General features: G+C 36.3%; 1 protein-coding gene across 2 annotated transcripts in view; it reads left to right on the top strand.

The window, feature by feature from the left end:
* GRK4 (G protein-coupled receptor kinase 4) overlaps nucleotides 1–20,869 on the top strand; it is a 146,388-nt gene that overhangs the window by 87,339 nt on the left and 38,180 nt on the right. The window contains exons 8-9 of one of the 2 annotated variants that reach the window (XM_036765504.1): nucleotides 9,391–9,531; nucleotides 18,872–19,062. In XM_036765504.1, the coding sequence (XP_036621399.1) occupies nucleotides 9,391–9,531; nucleotides 18,872–19,062 (332 nt within the window). The remainder of the gene's footprint in view (nucleotides 1–9,390; nucleotides 9,532–18,871; nucleotides 19,063–20,869) is intronic. The other variant, XM_036765505.1, reaches the window with a different exon arrangement.

Below are 20,869 nucleotides of genomic sequence, written 5' to 3'. Positions count from 1 at the left end.
AATAGTACCTACCTTTGAGGATTATTGAATAATTCAAGTAAAAAGTACTCACTCCAAGTAAAAAGTACTCACTCCATGACAATCTCAGATGATAATGACCAAATGGAATAATAATCATAGAAGCACCTCTACAGTGCCTGCCATGGAATGAATGCTATACAGATTTTAGATGTTGATATTAATAATATAGCACATGTAATTAATAATAGCTATTGCTAAGTATTATGACTTCTTGCATTTCCGGAGCTATATCAAGTAATAGTGGAGTGAACATCCTTACTTCACCCCATGATTGTTGGAAAAGGTTCTAGTTTATCCCCATTATATATGATGCTTGCTTTTGGTTTTTTAGATAGATGCTTTTTTATGCTATTAAAAAAAAGGTCCTTCTATGCCTCTGCTTTATATAAAGGGTTTTTTAGCACAGAAGAGCATTATCATTTGTCAAAGACTTTTTCTACGTCTGTTGAGATGATCATGTGGTTTTGGATGTTTTGGTTTTTAATATGATTAAACATATTGATTGTTTTACTCATGTTGATTTATCCTTGCATCCCAGTTATAAGTCCCACTTGATCATAATGAATGATTTCTTAGATAAATCACTGTAGTTTGAGAGGATTTTGTTTAAAATTTTAAAGGCAGTGTTAATGATATTGGCCTATGGTTTTCTTTCTGAGTTTATCTTTCATTGATTTAGGCATTAGGAATATATTTGTCTCACAACAGGATTCTGGTAGAGTGCTTTCTTTTTCAGTTTTTGGGAATAATTTATGAATTATTGGTACTAATTGTTTTTTAAACCATCAGGACAAGGAGTTTTTTACTTTGGTAGTTCTTTTATGTTGTTATTGTTCAGTTGTTTCAGTTGTGTCTTGACTCTTCATGACCCTATTTGGGGTTTTCTTGACAAAGATACTGGAGTGGTTTGCCATTTCCTTCTCCAGTTCATTTTATAGGTGAGGAAACTTTGGCAAACAGGGTTAAGTGACTTGCCCTGGGTCACACAGCTAAGTAAGTGTGTGAGGCCAGATTTGAACTCAGGAAGATGAGTCTTTCAGACTCCATGCCTAGAGCCCTTCATCCCCTGTACCACTTTGCTGCCTAAGTTCCCTTATGGCCAGATCTATTTCCTTTTCTGAGACTGGATTATTTCAAGTCTCTATCTGGTTTTCTTATAATTTATATTTTTTAAGATATTCCCATATTTCTTTTATTAACTTATAACTGTGCGTAATGTATTCTGATTATTATTTTTATTTCTTCTGGTTGTGCCATGGCACTAGAAAGAGGGAGGGAATTTGGGTTGTTTTGTTTTTGTTTTTTTGTAAGCTTTTGTTGGATTCTTGGTTCTTCTATTGAAACCTTGGCTTCCTATACTGTGGGAAGTAGGGGAGGGATGCTAAGTGAGTTCAGAGTCAGCGAGGGTCAGTTCATGGATTTTTACATCATTTTTATTTAACCTTCTTTTGGATTCTTTGTGTCATAAACCATGGAGACAGTTGAAGTTGCTTTATATTTGGTACATACTTTCTGTCTTGGAGAGGTTTGAAAGGTCAGAGGAGTCAGAGAAAATGTCTAGTCTGCCTTCTTCTTTCTTATATGATCCAGAGGAGTCCACAGATATATTCTCAGCAATTCAAGTAAAAAATACATGACAACCTCAGATGATAATAGTGTCTCCACCACATACCTTTAACTAAGGAACTTTACACCTCCAGGCCTCAGTTTCTTTATAAAATGAGCAGCTTAAGGTCCTATCTGGCACTAATTTTATGATTCTTTGCTGAATTTATTAGGGATGTATTTTGACATGCTAAGAAATGGGACAGTATAGTTGTTTAAAACATGGAGTCATTATTTAAGGTCAACACTTATTGATAAAGATTTCAGCTGTCTCAAAATTTTAGCACAGCACTAAAAATAAAGCTTAATATCTACACACTTTGACTATGCGTGAAAATTGTGCAGAGGCTTACAATAGGAAGGAGATAACAGGTGTCAGGGAATATTCCTGGAGCACTGACTTTTTAACCTCTGCACTGGATTCTGAAGTATTTGACTTGCATGACTCCTTATTACCAGAAGAATGGAAAGATTGTTTGAGACCGAATTATGTTCATAGAGATGATAATTAAACCCATGAGAACTGATAAAAATTATTGAGAGAATATAGATGGAGAAGAGAAGAGGGCCTAGGATAGAATCTTGTGGAAATCGGAGATGTAATATGGGTAATGAGACAGGAAAGGAAAATGAAGAGTGGTCTGACAAATTGGTAGAGAACCAGGAAAGAGTAACAGGAGCATAAGTTTGTTCTTACTGAATATGTGGGATATGCTCAAGGTACAATGCACAGAATCCAGATCACCAATTCTTGACCATTCACAGAAAGATCTAGGAAGCTTCCTTTATCCGTGTTGGAAGACCCCAGAAACTATCCCAAAGGAATGCTTTTTTAAGGACCTCTTTGCAGAATCTGGCAGCCCCTTTGCACCACTCATAGTGGTGGTGCTAAAGAAGAATAGAAAGATACAGCTGCATATAGATGACTGGACTATAAACAAGAAAACTTCTGTGATGGCTACACCTGCATGTACTCAACCCCCAAAAAGGACCACTTCATTCATTACATGTCATCATGGATTTTCAGAAGCAGGCTCCCCAAACCTCCCTACAGTTTGGCAGCAGGCACGGTCTCTTGTGTGTGCTCCCAAGGCTGGGTCCTCATTGGTTAGTCCCCCCATTACACTAATATAAAAAAATAAATTAGCAATGATAGTTTTTCTTATATACTCCCTTTCAACATTGATGTAATAGTCTATGTAAATTATTACCTCGCCCCATTTTAAGAAAAATTGAAGCAAATCCTGGGAGGAAAAAGAGATATATGAGCTAGTGGGATTGATTCGTGGGGAATATTTCACAAGAGCCTTACTTATGTAGATAGTGTGTATGAATTAAGAAGACTATCTATAGAAATTTTTACCATTTGACTGAACTGTCATTATTACTTTCTGTAGTCTAATGATGATACTGTTATCTTAGTGAAATGGGGCCTTGTAACCTGAAATACTGTTGAATCAGTACTGTGGCTTGTGTATTTCATTCATATTTATTTAAATTCTTGCTTTCTTTATTTCTTGTGGTTTTGACTTACTCTCTCAAAAGTATGTGGACCTGTACTACCTGTACTAAGTTAATTTGCATGGTTCAGTGCCTGTACATCAGCAAATCTCCTTACACTTGATTTCTTTGATCTTGAAAAAATTTGTCTTTGATATCCTTCAAATAGATAAACTTCATGAAGTCATGTACTTAAATGTATATACCATCTCATTAAGTAGAGAAGTACAAGCAGTTTAATCAGTATAAGGTGTAGCATCTCTATTTCCACCCTTGTAGATGACTCTCATTTTAGTCCTGTTTGTGATATTTCCCTGAGATGTTTTTATAAGTCAAAGTTAGCTCATTTTTTCATTCAGACTTTTTATTTTGAAGTTAAACAACGGAAGATCGTTTCTATATACAAAGCAGAACACTAAGAGGATTCCATATGAAAAATATGCTTTTCTCTTTTATACTACTTGCTTTTTGTCAAACTGTCCTGCCTATTTATGTTTCTTTCTGAATGTCCTTCTTTTCTCTTTCAAAAATGTCTTCAAAGAGTATCGAGGCATTCAAAAAATGTTTTGATGACCCTGCTCTTTTATGTCATCACATTTACTAATTCCACCCTTATCTCCAGTACCCACTCCTCAATTATCCTTGAGAAAGAATTGGGGGAAAAATCCTTGTAACAAATAAAGTCTCTCTCAGGGGTAGGTAAAATGCTTCATCATAAATATTGTAGAAATATGATTGGCCATTGCTTTCATCAGAGTTTTTAAGGAGTCAAAGTTGTTTTTGTTTATGGCATTGTTGTTCATACAATCCGGGATTCTGTGTACTCTTTTGTCTTTTCTTATGGTTCAATAACATTCCACTTCATTCCTATGCCATGGTTTGTTCAGCCAGTTATCTAAGAAGCAAGCTACAGTATCTCCTTAGAGTCTAGTTCTTTGCTTTTCTCCTTTTCCTTTTTAAATTTCCCCTTCAGATTCAAGGAGTTTGTTTTGCTTGTGGACTTCCTTCCCAGCTTAATCCTTCTTCTTAAAACCTCCCTCACATCCCAACTTGCTTCCTTGTTGGGTTTAATTTATCTCTACAGCAAAATGTGTTCAGCCCTCCTTTTGCCTGTCACAAACAAGTGAAGTTCATCTGCCCACTTTTCTAATCACTTCTCCATGTTTGTAGTCTTCTCGCATGCCCAGTTATGAGAAATAGCAAGTTCATCCCCTCCCCACCCCACACATACACCTTCCTTCTTCTTTCTACACTAGTGTATTCATCCTCTTACTCTCTCTTTTGCTTCCCCTTTTAAAACTCCAAAACAGAAGCAATCCATCATCAGGACTTCTTTATTTCTTATTTAATTCCCTCAATACTCTTTGAAGACATTAAGCTTCTGAAGGGACATTCATTTCTCTTCCCCTATTAGAATATTTATGCTGTGTCATCCTACAGCTCCTTCTAGTTACTCAGATTTATATTTTAAAATTTCTTTGGACTCTTGTTTTTTGCATTTCAGAGTTTCTAAATTACCTCTGGTCTTTTCATCAAAACTAAATCCTTGATCCCATTAAAGATCTATTTTTTTTTCCTTTCAGCTTATGCTCATCTTTGCAGGATAAGTTATTCTTTGTTAAGCCTATATATCTTTTGATTTTTGGAATTCCCGCCCCCAAGATTTCCTCTTATCTAAAGTGGTCCTGTGTGGTCCTGACTGTAGTTTCTTGGCACTTGAATAACTTTTCGGAATCTCGTAGCATATTTGCTTTGATGGGGGAGTTCAGGATTTGGGTGAAGACATTCCTGGGACTTTTTCTTTTGGGGTTTCTTTTAAGAGGTAATCAGTAGATTCTTTTTGTCTTTATTTTCTGATTCTAACAGATGTGGGTGTTTTCATTTATGATTTGTTTAAATATAATATCTAGGCTCTTTGCTTGTTTTTTGAATTGTAGTTTTCAGGGAATCCATTGGGTTTTAAATTATCTCTCCCTAACTTTTTTTTTTCCAGGTCATTTCTTCTTTTATGTAAAATATCTCACAATTTCTTTTCTTTTTAAATTTTGTTCTAATATTTCTTGCTATCTCATGGAGTCATTGATTTCTGTTGTGTTCAGGTTTTCCAGAATTCCATTTGTCAGGTAAGGTTTAGTTCTTTCCCTTCCAAGCTATTCTTATTTTGGTTCTTTGCTCCCAAGCTTTTGTTTGATTTATTTCTTGCCTCATTTCTTCTATGTATTCATGTAGTCCTTGTGGAAAATTTATTGTTTTCTTTGAGGCTTTGCTTGCAGTTGTTACAGTTAGATTTGCAATAATTTTTTATACTGATTGATGTTTTCTTTTAATTTACTCATCTCTCTAGCTTTAGTTCCTGAATTTCGCAGTTTCTGTCAGGGCCAGACTCAACCACTTTTGGGTGGGGTCATTGGTCCTGATTGTTTTCATCCTGGGTCCCCTGAATTCTTGGTTTCCCTCCACCTTCTGGGGTTAGGACCCCATGGGTCTTTCAGGTTCAGAGTGCTAGATCTTCGGGGCTTTCTGACCATTGTGGGATTTTCTAAGAAGAGCCTTCTGTACTTTCTGTCTCTAGACACAGTGTTGCATGTTATATGTATCTCTGGCCCACCAGTAGTGTGGGGAGGCTGCGCCTAATTGCCTAAGCCGTCAATGACTTTGCTGACTAGCCTGTTTCCTTTTGTCCATGGCCTTCTGGCTGGTTTTATGATTCATTTGGATTTCTTGATCATTATTTGGTTTGGTGAAATTTTCTGGTTTTTCTGGAGGAGGGCCTCCTTTTTAGGCATCTGCTTTGGCCAGAAATCTCACCTCATATTTCCTGTGGCAATTCTGATTTCTTACTTGTGAGTAAAAGACTCTTATTCAATTTGATAAGAATGTGCCAGACTCTGAGCTTATGTACTTAGGAAATAAAAATGAAAATGAAAACAGTCCCTACTCCCAAGGAAGCTATGTTCTAATGAACAGATTACATACAATTGGCATCCCTGTATACTATTGAAGGTCTAGTTGTCTGCTATACCTGAGGCACATTTCTCCTGAGGGAAGGTAGAGCTTTTTAAAAAGGGCTTGACTATGCTTCCATTAGTCTCTTGCTCTGGCATCCTTGAGGTGTATGTACACACACACACACACACACACACACACACACACACACACACACGCACACACACACACACACACATTTTTTTTTTTCCCATGAAGGGAGGGCTGCATAGGGTACCTTGCTAGGTGAAGTCTGGAATGCTTCCTTTTTTGGTGTGGGTGGAGGAGGGAGGGAGGTTTTTTCCTGTGTTTATCAGTTCATTCGGGGCCTAATCTTGCCATTAGTAATATCATTCTTTGGTGTCCCTGAAGCACATTTCTCTCATAAGTGGAGGTAGATTCCTTGCCTTTGACTCTACTAGTCTCCTTTCATTATTTGAAATATGTTTCAGGATGAGAAAGGAGGCCAGGAATTCATGAAGAGGGCTTTCTAGCCCTAGCATGAGGAAGTTAATGCCCTTCTTTTGGATAGCTATGGAGGAGAAGATAGGGATTGTCTGATGATAAGTCATAAAGGTATCTATTGTCTCCATCCACGGCCTTGCCACACAGGGTCTAATTCACTCCCAGATCTGCGACACACTTGCTTTTCCTAGAAAGAGAGCTTTGAAGGGGAATTTTGACATGGGGAGGTTGGTGCGCTTTTGAAACTGTAATGGATTTCTTGGACTCTCAGTGGTCTTGTGCTAGAGAAGCTATAGTGACTGGAGTTACCAGAAGAAGATCCCGTCCTTCAAGAAGATTCCCATCTGACCAGCCAGAAACATGAGGTTGGGAGCAACTATATATAGGTGCGGGTACTCTTCCCTTAGATCAACCATCAGTATCATCACAAATCCATGGGGCTGCTGCTGGGCCTATTTAAAGGCAAAAGAGAAAGAGATGGGGCAAAGAGCTTTTCAGGGCAGACATTAGATGTTATCCCCCACCACCATGCCTCTAATCTGGTTTCCCCTTATATGTATCTGCTTTCCCCTATACAACCGTTCTCTGGAAAAGGGATGCCAGTCAGTATTAATTATTGTGTTTCTTGCTTAGGAAGTCACGTTCTTCCCCTATTTCCCTCCCTGGACCTCCGTTTCTTTATTTATAAAATGAGGATAGGTGTTAAATTATCCCTATAGGATCCATTACAGCTTTGATTCTAGGGCTTAGTGTAAGTTTTATGAATCCCAATAAAAATGTTCTAGGAACAACACTCCTTTTTCCTGCCTCTCACAAACTAAATGTATTGAAAGTTGACATGAATATTTTAGCAAGTTGTAATTGTCATGAGGAAAAGAGAAGCATTTTAAAGTCACCAGGGTCTCCCCTTTTCTCCCTTCCCCTCCACTCCTGCCTCTCTCCCTTCCTCCCTTCCCCAGCCTCCAAAATGGCCACGTACCTGACAGGCGAGCTGACAGGTGAGGCAGGGCCCACTGTGTGCAAGCTACCAGTGAAGACTATAAACTTCTGGAAAATATGAACAAACTGACTAGCTTGAAGTATCTAGAAATGAAAGCTATTGCAGTAAACGTAAGTAGAAACCTAAAGGACTTAAACCAGAAATATGCAGCACTTCAGCCTTATCTGGAGCAGATCACTCTAATTGAGGAGCAAGTAGCAGCTCTTGAGCAGGCAGCTTACAAGTTGGATGCACATTCAAAGAAACTAGAAGCAAAGTACAAGAAGTTAGGCAATGAAAGAATTCTTTAGCACAAAGACTTGTAACTACAAGAATGTGTTATAAGAGCTGAAATAAGTGGGGTGGAACTTATCACTATGCTTCAATTCCTAAAAAGAAGCGGTGCTGCTGATCCAAGGAGAATCCCAGTCCCCACCTCTGGTTGGATGTGTAACTCTGGCCACCCCCACCCCACCCCATGTTTTCCTAAACCTGTACCCCCTGGAACCTCATCTCATTTTTCGTTGTGTGCCCTGGACCAAGGCTCAGAAATCAGGATCAACCCTGTCTAGAGCAGACACAGAGGGGAGACTCTCAACTCCCTGTCTCCTCCCTTCCTCCCTCTCCCCTAGGCCCCCCCACCCCCACCCCTTTCACAACCTGTTCTTGAACTTGAATAATAGATGCCAACGTATGAAAAAAAAATAGTCACCAGGGTCAAGACTTAAATTGTAGATTAAATTGAACACATTCAGTTTTTACTTGAAACAAATAATAAACTATTATGATTAGATAGGGGTCAGATTAGATTAAATGACTTCTGAAGTCTCTTCCAGCTTGGTGTGATTTTTCTACTCATTTCATTTTTTGCTGTATTATCAGTATGGTTATAGAAATTTATCTGTTTGAAACAAGGAATTCCTGTAAGAATTATGTGGGACCTGTTCATTGCAAAGAAATATTTAGGACATTAAAAACCAAGTACTCTTCACATTAGAGAGCTAATAAAAGTCACGTTAAATTTGACTAGAGCTAAACAGAACAAATAAGCCCCTGCCCAAATGAGAATTAATTTTCTTTCCTTTTTTTCTTTCAAGCTTATCTCTGAAAAGTTATCAAGGCCTCATATATACCGCTAAATAGGTTCATTGATTACTTCTCAAAGATCTTTGACTAATTTTACTTCTCCACCATGCCTTTAAAAAGTTGCCATTGGGAAATCTTATAATCTTGCAAGGTCCAATCAGCCTCACCACTTAAACCTTATCTTCACCTTCTACCCCTTTGATCAGAGATTGGAGCTATATTTGAGGAATAAGGACAAGTTAGACATCTCATTTCCCACTCACCTGCACTCATTTTGGACTATTTCAGCTTATCCACCATGCCCCTACACTGGGTGCCTTCCCTCTCTCCTCTCCTCTTTTAGCTTTCTACAGAAAATTCAAATTTCATCTCCCTTTTATTAGTGAGAAAATTGAAGTTGAAGGAGATTGTGATTTGCCTACAGTTGTACTGTAAGAAGTATCAGAGATGGGGCTCAAATGCTAGTCTACTGACTTCAGACCTAGTCACCAGCTTATAGCCTTGGAAAGAATAATGGGTTGAAAGAATATACCATATTTAAATTTTAGTATGTTTTTGTAAGTCTGCTTGCAGATTTCTAATGGTCTTCTTGATTGGATTTTCTTGTTCTTTGTTGCTGTAGATGAATTTGGAAGAGAGAAGAAATTTTTAAATAAAATTTTTAAAATAAAATTAATAGAATAAAAGATCATTTTAGACTAGAAAGCATCAGAAGTATATGAATCTCTTTTTTTTTTTTAACCCTTTAGGTGTGTGCCTGCCAAGTACGGGCAACAGGAAAAATGTATGCTTGTAAAAAGCTGGAAAAAAAGAGAATTAAGAAGAGGAAAGGAGAGTCTATGGCATTAAATGAAAAGAGAATTTTAGAAAAAGTACATAGTAGATTTGTAGTAAGTATCTCTTTTTTTATCTTATAAAGTATAATGTTAATTGTTTTGCTTTATCTACAGCAGTGATGTCAAATTCCATTAGAAAACAGGAACCACTAAGCCATATATAAAGAACCCCAGGGGCAGCTAGGTGGTACAGTGAATAGAGCACCAGCCCTAGAGTCAGGAGGACCTGAGTTCAAATCTGGCCTTAGATACTTGACACACTTACTGGCTGTGTGACCTTGGGCAAGTCACTTAACCCCAATTGCCCTGCCTTCCCCCCTCCAAAAAAAAAAAAAGAACCTCAAAGGCCACATATTAACTTGCTTTTAAAACGTAATGTTATGTATGTTTTATTGTTGTTGTTTATTTTTTTCCAGTCATATCTGATTCTTTGTGACCCCCGTTTGGGGTTTTCTTGGCAAAGATACTGGAGTAGTTTGCTATTTCCTTCTCCAGCTCATTTTATAGATGATGAAACTGAGGCAAAAAGGATTATGTGACTTGCCCAGGGTCACACAGCTAGTAAGTGTCTGAGGCCAAATTTTAACTCAGGAAGATGAGTCTTCGAGACTCCAGACCTCCACTCTATCCATTGCGCTACCTAGTTGCCCCGTATTTTATTCTATTTTTATTTACTGTGCTAATTATTTTCCAGATACATTTTTGTCTAGTTTGAGTCTTACTTGAGAGTGTTGCAGGCTGCATGTGGCATTTTTGACATATCTAATTCTACAGTATTTCCATCAAAAACCTACTTCTGAACTGACTAGTTCAGTTTTTTCAGTCATAGCCCTGTCTTTGGAAATCAGAGTATTTTTTTTTTGAGCTCACGTTCATTTTTAGCTGCTTGTATTATTAACCTGTCATTAACAGTAGTATTCTTTTATATTTCATTTTTTATTTGTATAAACAATTCATCCATTTTATACTTGTTCAAACTTCTTTAGATTTCCTTTTAACAAACAAAACTATGCACAGATAAACACACGGTTGTTTTGGTCTGTATGTGTCTTTTTTGATGCTAACTAGGAATATCATTCATTAATAATTATACATTTTTTCAGGGTAAAAGATTCTATTTAGAAATCTTTAGGCTCTCTACTACATGTTTATATGGGTAAAGTTGGATAGTCATCATAGTTCTTTTTCATTAGAACAGTGGCGCTGAATGTTTCTTTTTTAAATATCATTATTTTGGTTTTTAGGGACAGCCTTTACCCTACAGGTTAATATTGCTTTTGTAATTTATGAATTTGTATGTTGGTTAAAAATATCACATTGAGACATTTTCAATACTGTATCTAATCCTGCCATTAAGAAGTGATCTTTGGCACTGTAAAAGATATATGAAATGGATTCCAGGACCTTAAAAATACTTCCTAAAAATAAAACCATATACCTCATTTTCATTTTAACATAGGTTTTGTTGAGAAATGTTGGTTGAGGAGAATCCTAAAACACAAGACATATATGATTTTCTTCCCTTCAGACACTACCTAAACATAAATGACGTAAAATGTCATTTAAGATTTAACATTCCAATCTCATGCAGTTATCTTATTTTTAAGTAAGTTGTTGGAGTCAACATGATGTTGTAAAATACTGTACTTGAAGTCAGAAGATCTGGGTCAAAACCTGGCTCAGTGACCTTAGGCAAAAATTTGCTTAACCTCTCTGAGCCTCAAAAATTTGTGAAATGAGGACAATCATATTGTACCTGAATTACTTTACCTCATGGAGTGGGAGAAATGACTAACTGTATGTAAAATGCCTTATCAAGCTTATAATGCTGTATAACTATACTATTAGTGATAAGATATTCTCTTAGAAATTTTTCTGAACATTCGTATGTCTTAATTTTCTTTTTCTGTGACCATTGCTTTAATAGAAATTAGCTGATGGAAAATATAGCTTCTTAATTAAGACTGTAATCTAAGTTGAATTTTTTTTTATAGTGCACAAGTAATTTTGTTTGATTAGATTTATTTTCTCTACTTAAAACAGAATGACTTAATTTCCTTTGTATTTGCCACTACTAGAGAGCCTAGAAATTTCTCCTTTCTACTGGATTCATCATGCTTGTCAGTATTAATAACAATGGTGTTATGTATTGTTCAGCATTTGATGTAGCAAAAATTGTGGAGCATATTTGTAAATTATGCTGGAAACCTCAGTCATTCAGTTTGGGAGAGTTGTTGGCTGGTTCTTTCTGGCAAAACTAGATAAGACTTCTACCAATTACTAGCATCCACATTACGTTTTGGAAGGATTCTTATAAAAGCTTATGTGCCACCATGGCTAGAGTGCTAGACTTGGAGTCAAAACCACCTGTGTTCAAATCCTGCCTCACACACCTAGTGTCTCTGTGACCCTGGACAAGACCCCACCTAATAAATGTGGATAATTATAGCTGCCTACCTCAGAGAGTTGTTTTGAGGTTCAAATGAGATAATATAGGGAAAGTGCTGTGCAAACTTTAAAGTATTCATAAATTAAAGTAAATCCTGGCTATTACTACTTGTAATTCTTCCCCTTCTTTTCCTGCTTGTTTCTGCAACAAAACCAATTCCCTTTAAGAAACTAGTATACTTTTTTCCTCCTGTCTTTGAAAATTAGGGCAACTCAGAAAATAAAAGTATAAAATATCTATCAAGTCTTACCAAGTCTCTTTACTTTCTGCAGTGATGGTGGCAGGGTGACCCAAAAAGATGGCCTGAGAGTCAAAGGAATAAATATTTCCTTCATCCCAGTGCTTTTCCTCTGTGGGTTATCCTCAGTTTATCCTGTAGATAGCTTGCTTGTATGTCATGGTTTGCATGTTGTCTCCCCCGTTAGCCAGTGAGCTCCTAGAGGACAGGGACTCTCTGTTACCTTTCTTTGTATCACTAGCTCTTAGCACGGTGCCTGGCACATCATAGGCACTTTAGTGAATGCTGGTTAACTGCCCAGTAGCTGTTGATATTCTCTAAATGTGAGATTTATTGAGTCAGTGTACTACTGGAGGAACTAACCCATATCAATATTGATTTCTCATCACATATTAAACCAGAAGACAAAAGTAAGTTGTAACTAAAGGAAAGGCTAGCTTAGAGGCTCTCCTTAAAATTGAAGTTGGTTTTCCTATGTATCTAAAGGCAGCAAGAGACATCATTTCATGGAACACATGGTCATTTCATGTTGCAGGGATCTTAATAAGCATTTACAAAAAAGCCACCATGAAAATATTGTAGATTATACTCCAGCAGTTGTTTTAATTTACAAGTAGAGAAATTCTTTGAAGAATTTTATGACCTTCCACATTAAATTGGCACATATGTTAATTCTCAGTGACTTGAATACAACAATGGGTGGTTTGATTCTAGATTAATAAAGAGACCTAAGACAATATTTACTTTAGATTACACAAAAATATCATGCCTATATACTATGAATACTTTCTTCAAGAAGAGAGGAAGTGTTGGACATGCTGAGCACCAAGTAAAATGAAATACAGACTTTATTTTGCCGGAAATAGACTGGTTACCAATATAGGAATAATTTCAAAATCATTTGTCTGTATGCAGTCAGACTATCATCTTGTGTAAAGCCAAAATCATTACTAAATTATAAGAAAGAATAAAAATGAAAACAGGCTAATGTGCAATTAAAAACAGTCCCAGCCTAAATTTAAAAAATATATATTGACCACAAAAAAAAGAAATGACAAAAGAACCTTGCTGCAGATTATCACCATTTCTTTAGGAAGTTTAATTATAGTAAGTCATTGGTTTTAACGAGGAGGCCAAAAAAGCCTAGAAACACCTCGGCTATAAAATATCGCATCTACTTGACAAATGAAGAAATTTGGTAGCAATAGCAACAATGGTTTAGAATTTAAGTTTATTAAATTGTACTGTGGAATATAGAGGAAAACTATGAGCTATCACTTCATAAAATTGTGAGAAGCTGTGTTTATAGGAATCTTGATTAAATTGCTTAAGCCAGATCATCCCTAGAGTCTTTAAGGACTCAATTTATTAAGTATTTAATAAATGCCTACACTGTACAAGGCATTATGATAAATGTTGAAGATACATTAACAAAGTAAAATAGTTTCTCTCGTAAAGAATTTTATATTCTATAAGATAGAACTAGGGGGAAAAAACCAACAAACGGGAGGAAAATGTAAAGTATCTGCCTTGTGAGAAGCTTGTCCTCATCATCATAGTTCTGATTATACATTGTGAGGAAATAGAAATGATTCTAAAGAAAACAAGACCGGGTGGTACAGTAGACCAGACCACTTCTACACAGTGGAGATCTGTCCTGGAAACAAAATAGTTTTGAGGATGGTGAGAAATCAGTTCTCAACATAACAATCATCAAGGATTTATTAGGCACCTGTATATACTGGTTACTGTACTAGGTCTTAGAATACAAAGACAAAAATGAAGTAGGCCCTGCCCTCAAGAAACTTATATTTTATTGGAAGAGACATGGAAGTATATGAAGAGTACAAGGTAACTTGGTTGGAGAGAAGTACCAGCAGCTGGGAGAATTAGGAAAGGCCTTATGTAGTTGATATTTGAACTAAGCTTTGAAGGAAATTAAGGATTCTAAGAGACCTCAGTGAGAAGGGATCATATTCCAAGCATGGGAACAATCTCACAGAGATGGAAGTCTTTTATGAGGAACTGTAAGAAGACTGGTTTGGCTGGACCAAGGAGTGCTTGTAAGGGAGTACGTATATTAATGTTGGAAAGGTAGGTTGGTGCCTGGTTTTAAAGGGATTTAAATGTCAAACAGGAATATAAATATGACATCTGGAAAAATTGTGGACATTATTATGAAAAAAGTAACCATGAAAATATTATTAACTACTGACTCATATGCCTAGTTTCTCATCTCTGTAAATCTACAAGAATAAACTACATGTATATTAAGTGCATACTTAAAAAAGATCTGAGAGAAGTCCTTTGCAAATGGTATTCTATAGCGAACTATAGGTTTGTAGTTACATTATTGCCCGAAAGGTATAGAGAATACTAGCTTGTTGATTTTGGGCTATGAAAAGTATTTGGTTCAAAACAAAATGCTGTTGTAAAAGCTCCCCTCATATGCAGATGTTAAAATCATAGAAGATTCTTTGAAAGTTTCAACTATATATATATGTGTGTGTGTGTGTGTGTATGTATGTATGTATATAACTTTGTTTGATAGCTGATTATTAACATCATTGAATCCATAAAATGGGTATTTGAACAGTTCCCTTTTGGTCATAGATCTTCCACATATTCTTGTTTGCTGATGATATATTGATTGTATTAGGCTTTAGAACACCATAGAATCTCCTCCTTTTCCAGTCTCCCTACACTTTACTCCCCTCTACCATCTTGCCATACTGGCCTATTTCCCATATCCTATCTCCCTCCTTCATGCCTTTGCCCTTGTTGGCCCCAAGTCTGGAATGCTTAACGCAATCACACTCATCTTCCTGAATTCAAATCTGGCCTCAGTACTAGCTGTAGGACTCTAGGAAAGTCATTTAACCCTGTTTGCCTTACTTTCTTCCTCTGTAAAGTGAGCTGGAGAAGGAAATGAAAAACCACCCTATTACCTTTGCCAAGAAGACCTCAAATGGGGTCACAAAGAGATGGACATGATTGAAAACAACTGACCAATACAAAGTCAATGGGAAGGTGCATGGTTACAGTGAATAGGCGAAGAATTGCATTTCAACAGTCTCCTAAAATATATGATCAAGGAGATATACAAAAGTCTTAAAAGCCTTAGTACAATTTTAAACTTTAATCTATTAAATAGCTTTAATAGGGCTTTTGGGACTCTCTGTATCTCCAGAAGTGAATGCAAGTCTACAATGTAGTAAGAGTAAGCAATAATCAGTAGACAACCCATTTCATTAGTTTGTGTTGATATAATGCCAAAAGCCCTAGGAGAAGGTCTCAAAGATATTAATGGATAATTTACAGGACATGGCTAAGAATCATATTAAATGAGAAGGCGTGAATGTGCATCATTAAAAGGAATATCCCCATTGATGATAACACCGATCTGCATCTTCATTTATCTTTTCTGTCACCTTTTAGCATTTGTGCTCTGTATTGTCTTCTTCTCTTCAACGTATAGATAATGTCCATCCTTAAGAAATCAACACTAATATCCTTTTTTTTGGTTCTGTGTTTTTCCATTTCTTTCCTTCATCTGAGCTCCTAAAGTAAAAAACGTAACAGCTAACTCATTCCTAGGTCCTTTAACATTTGCTTGCTTACTCAGTAATGAAATAGAGATTTATACTTAAAAACACCTCCTACCTGACAAATACAATAGACACTTAGTGACAGCTTATTTTACTTCTCTAAAGTATTTGATGCTTTCAGGTAACACTGTTCATCACTCTTGGCCTGGACTTCCGTAATAGAGCTCTAACTTAATGTTTTCTGTGTTCAATGTCTTTTCAGGAACTCTGTCCCAAACTTCTTCACCTTCATAGTAGGAGTCCCTCAGAGCACAGTCCTTGATCACTTAGACTTCTTATTTTACAAAACTTACGTAATATTCACTTTCATGGATTTAATTGCCTGTGTGGATGTCTTTTTCTCTTATCAATAAGCTTAGTCTTATATATCAGCATTCTTTCCTATGAGACATTTTAAACAAGAGATCTTCCCAGATGTCCAGCTTACTGATATATAGGTGGATTGTTATGTGGATTAAATGGTATATAATAGATATGAAATCATTCAATGATAAATTGTAACTGATAAATTATCATACATTTATCATATTATTATGTGCACTCCATAAACCTCTTTTGTGTAGACATTAGCATTATCCATCTAGTACACTACCAGTAACCTCAGGATTATTTTAGATTTACCTTCAGACTTTGGAACAGATGACAAATTACTATCTTTTTCATGCATCATCTGTATGTGTCCCTTCCTTGATTTGACCTGTGGTCCTCTCTCTTCTGGTCTGCTATATTAGAGCCATCTCACTTTATTTTTCTCCTTCCTGCACTACCCCATAGAATCTCTTATACTGCTAGCAAGCTTGGCTTTTCATGTTGCCCCCTTCCTCTGTGTTGTGGTGACTTCCTCTTATCCTGCACGTTCAAATCAGAGGTTCTATCAATCATTGTCACTTACTAAATAAATGCCAGCTGTGTGCTGAGTACACATCAAAGTGCCTGAATTATTTTCCTCCCCCATTTTATCTAATCTGTTTGACATTTCATGCATAAGCACCCAATACCACCTCCATATGTTCATTTCGTTCCTACTTGATTGTTCTCTTAAGCAATACCTGGGATGCCTTTTTGTTTTTCCTTCTCTAGCTTCTTCATGCCCACTACACAGATCCTCCATGAAACTCCATCCTCTTTAGACACCTGCTGGAGTCTGTGCTGCAGATGTTAAACTTGTACAGCTTTTCTGTCACATCCATCCAAATTTTATTCTTGTCTTTTGCCCCAGAAATAAACGTGCCTTTCACCTTTGGTAAATACCTTACTATTTATTTATGTATTGGTTTTATTCTGAAGTCTTTATTTTTCATTTATTTTCATGTTCCTAAGACTTAAAATATAGATACCACTGGAACAGGGTGTAGGTCTGGGTGATTCTTTCCCACAATGCTCTGTACCTATTAGTGATTGATAAGATTACTTATAAGAACTTATGGATGCTAAGTACCTAGTACATTTTTTCATCTTAAAATGCTTCTGTATAATGCTTCTTGAAAAGTCAGAATTGTCTTCTTTTTAATTGAATAGTTTCCTTGACAGTTCATCTCAATCTTTTTGACTCAGTCTTTTAGCTTTTTAGGCCCATGGATAACTGTTGAATAATGAATTTCAAGAGCGCCAAAAATATATTCTTCTTTAAGATTATCTTTGCAAGTCATTTTGTAAGGAGGTTCCAGTTTCCTGGTTGTTGAATCATACCCCCAGTGAGATTATGGGTAAAGGTAACTAATAAGAATTAGCTTAGAAAAACCAAAAAGATTGAATTGAAAGGAAATTTGAATTCTGGTAGCATTCTCTAGGAGTCTTTCTAGGTACCATGTCAGTTTAGATAATAAGACGTAGAAATATATAAATTTTAGTTGACTTTAAGTTAAAAGACTTAAAGTTTAATTCCTCTGAATCTTAAACCAAAGATAAAGAACCGATGGTAGATTTAGTTGTGTACAATACTAAGAAATAGGCTGTTCACATTAGGATTCAACAAAAACAAAACAAAAAAAAACCCCTTTCTGCATTTTAAAAACTATTGATTTTTAATCTAACTTTTCTTTTGACTAGAATATTTCCCTTACTCCTCTCTAACAAAGGTAGATAAATATATGTATGTGTGGTTTGTCATTCATGCAAAAGTCTCATTGGTTTTGGTCGTTAGAGGAATCTTACCCATTTATCACTTTTGAAATCCAAGGTGAAAAAAAAAGTTGCCGCTCTTTCCTAGCTGTGTGTGGCAATTTAAACATTTTTCTTAATAACTATTTTGATTTAATCACTTAATAAATAGTAGGGCATTTATATCTCTGGTATCTTAGATATACATCGATGTCTGGATTTCTTAATTTTTGAAAAATTGGTTTGGAGTAAATTCTTTTATTTAAAGCCCTTCTCTGATATAGGGTTGTGTGGCTGATGTTTGATTCTTGAAGACTGCCAGCAGGGCACAAGGTTGTAGATATTTTCAAGCTAGAAAGTATTAGATAGAAAGCAGGGAGCAGACCATGTGTCTTTTTCCCATTGACTATGTCAGCTGAGTTCAGAAAGACTTTTAACCAGAAGGTTGGCAACCAAATGACAAGTATTTTTGGCTACAGAAATTTATGAAAGTGTTCACAGAGGCTGAAAGCAGCGGTTGCAACCTGTATTAGGAGTTCCCATACAGATGAAATTACAGATGATTAAATTATGACAATAATTACATTGAAGTGTTATATACAAATTTGCTTATTTACATTGAAGGAAGTGCTGTATTTCCAGTTGTCCTATTCCATTGTGTGTTTCATTTTATTTTTTTTCTTTCCAGTTATTCCAGATATTTAATATCTATATAACTACTGTGTGCTCATAGGACTCTTTATTTGTACATCAAGTTGAACCTTTTAAAATTCAAAACAGTTATAATGTGGGTGATTCTTAGATTGTTGTCATGTTAATTTTATGTGTTTGTGTATCACATTTGTTCTTCCTTGCCCAATAAAATCCTCCTAATTGCGTTTGCTTAATTGTAGTCTTTGCATTTCATCCTCTCTTACCGTTTTGTTTTGTTTTTAGACAGAATTAGAGAAAATAGAGGGAATGAATGGTAACTTATCAGCAGGTCTTTTTTGTTTTTAGGTTAGTTTATCCTACACATATGAAACAAAAGATGCCCTGTGCTTAGTACTGACCATCATGAATGGAGGGGATCTAAAGTTCCACATATACAACATGGGAAACCCTGGCTTGGATGAAAAGAGGGCCATATTCTATGCTGCAGAGCTGTGCTGCGGCTTGGAAGATTTACAGAGGGAAAGAATTGTTTACAGGTAAGAGTTAATGGCAGCAATGTCCTCTGTGAAGGTCCCTTCTCATTCAGCATGGGAACACTAGCGTGGAGAAGACCAGCTGTTCAGGAGGCCCATCCTGTGCTTTTAGAAAACCTCTGTCATGTTGGGGACATCACTTATGCTATTGAAATGTAGTTTATGAAAATAAATACCTTTCTTTTTAGTTTTCATTGAGGTTCATTTTTACAATATTCCTGTCTGTATGATTACTACTGAATACATTATTAAAAGTGAGCTTAAAGTAAACATCTTTTATGTTAGAAATTGACATTGATTTGATTAAATAATCTACATGCTGTTCAAATAAGTATGAAAAGAGAACATCTTTCTAATCTTATAGATAATTCAGTTAAGTCTCTTATGTAAATTAGCATGGATCCAACATAAAAAATACCCAAGGAAAATCTAAAAACCAACAGTTTGTGATATGCTCTGTTTTTTTAACCTGAACATAATTGTTAAAAGATTAGAAATGAACTTTATTTAGTAACATTAACTTCAAGTATTTAAATAAATTAAAGTGTTCACAAAGTATAATTGCTAGTAAAATAATAAAATTATTAAAGGAAATATGCTATTTTGACTTACCCTTAAGCATTTCCCCTGTATCGTTTTCTGCATCATTTTGAGGGAGAAGAGAGGCATACAGATAACTTGCAGTGAGAAAGAGCACTGGCTTTGAAGGCAGAGGACCTGTGTTCATATCTCAGCAGTGTCACTTACTGCCTTTCTGGGCTCCAGCTTCCTCATCTGCAAAATAAGGGTGTTGAACAAAATGGCACCTGAGGTTCCTTCCAGCTTCAAATCTGTGTTCTTACAATCCTTTGTGTTATTGTGAACTTTAATATTTGATATTTCAAGGAACAGTCATTTCGTCAGTAGATACTCTCAGTACTAATAAGTATTATAATTACTCTGTTGTTTAAAAATTGATCTATGATAGTTACTGTGGCCAAAGTATTCATTAGCCTATAGCTCATATGGTGACCAGCTGCTGTTTTACAAGCTGTATTACAATTTAGAATATAATTAAATGCATGGTTGGTTGTTGTCCTTCGTTCTCCAAGAGGACCAAAAATGACATCACTATCTTAGAGTCAAGTTACGGTGCATCCAGCTGTGGCTGATCAGACCACTATGAGCTCAGAATGCTCTACCACAGGTTGGGCACAAATAGTCCATGTGAACATTTAGGGTGGATTCCCTAAATTTGAGCGTCTCTCCTTTCTTTTAAGCTACTTCAATTCTGCTTTGCTCTTAGAGCACAGCACCTTCTCTGATGTGGGCATGCCATGCTGGGAGGTCCTGTGCCACTGTCTCAATTCCAATTCCAAAGTTCTTAAGAGAGGCCTTGAGAGTTTCCTTGTATCATTTCTTCTGACTACCATGTGAGTACTTTCCTTGTGTGAGTTCTCCATAAAATAGTATTTTTGGCAAACGTATGTTTGACATTCAAACTATGTAACCAATCCATTGTAGTTGTACTTTCTACAGTAGAGTTTGAATGCTTGGCAGTTTAGCTCAAGAAAGGACCTCAGTGTCTGATATCTTATCCTGCCAGGTGATCTTCAGAATCTTCCTAAGACAATTCAAATGGAAGTGATTCATTTTCCTGACATACTGTCCAGGTTTCACAGGCATACAAAATGAGGTCAGCACAACAGCTCTGTAGACCTTCAGTTTGGTAGGCAGTCTAATACCTCTTCTCGCCCACACTTTCCTTTGGATCCTCCCAAACACTGAGCTAGCTCTGGCAGTGCGTGCATCAACATCGTTATCATTGTGT

The sequence above is a fragment of the Trichosurus vulpecula genome, chromosome 6 (assembly GCF_011100635.1).
Source record: "Trichosurus vulpecula isolate mTriVul1 chromosome 6, mTriVul1.pri, whole genome shotgun sequence".
NCBI classification, from domain to species: Eukaryota; Metazoa; Chordata; class Mammalia; order Diprotodontia; family Phalangeridae; genus Trichosurus; species Trichosurus vulpecula.
The sequence above is the reverse complement of the archived record's forward strand: the minus strand, read 5'-3'. Positions and strand labels throughout refer to the sequence as shown.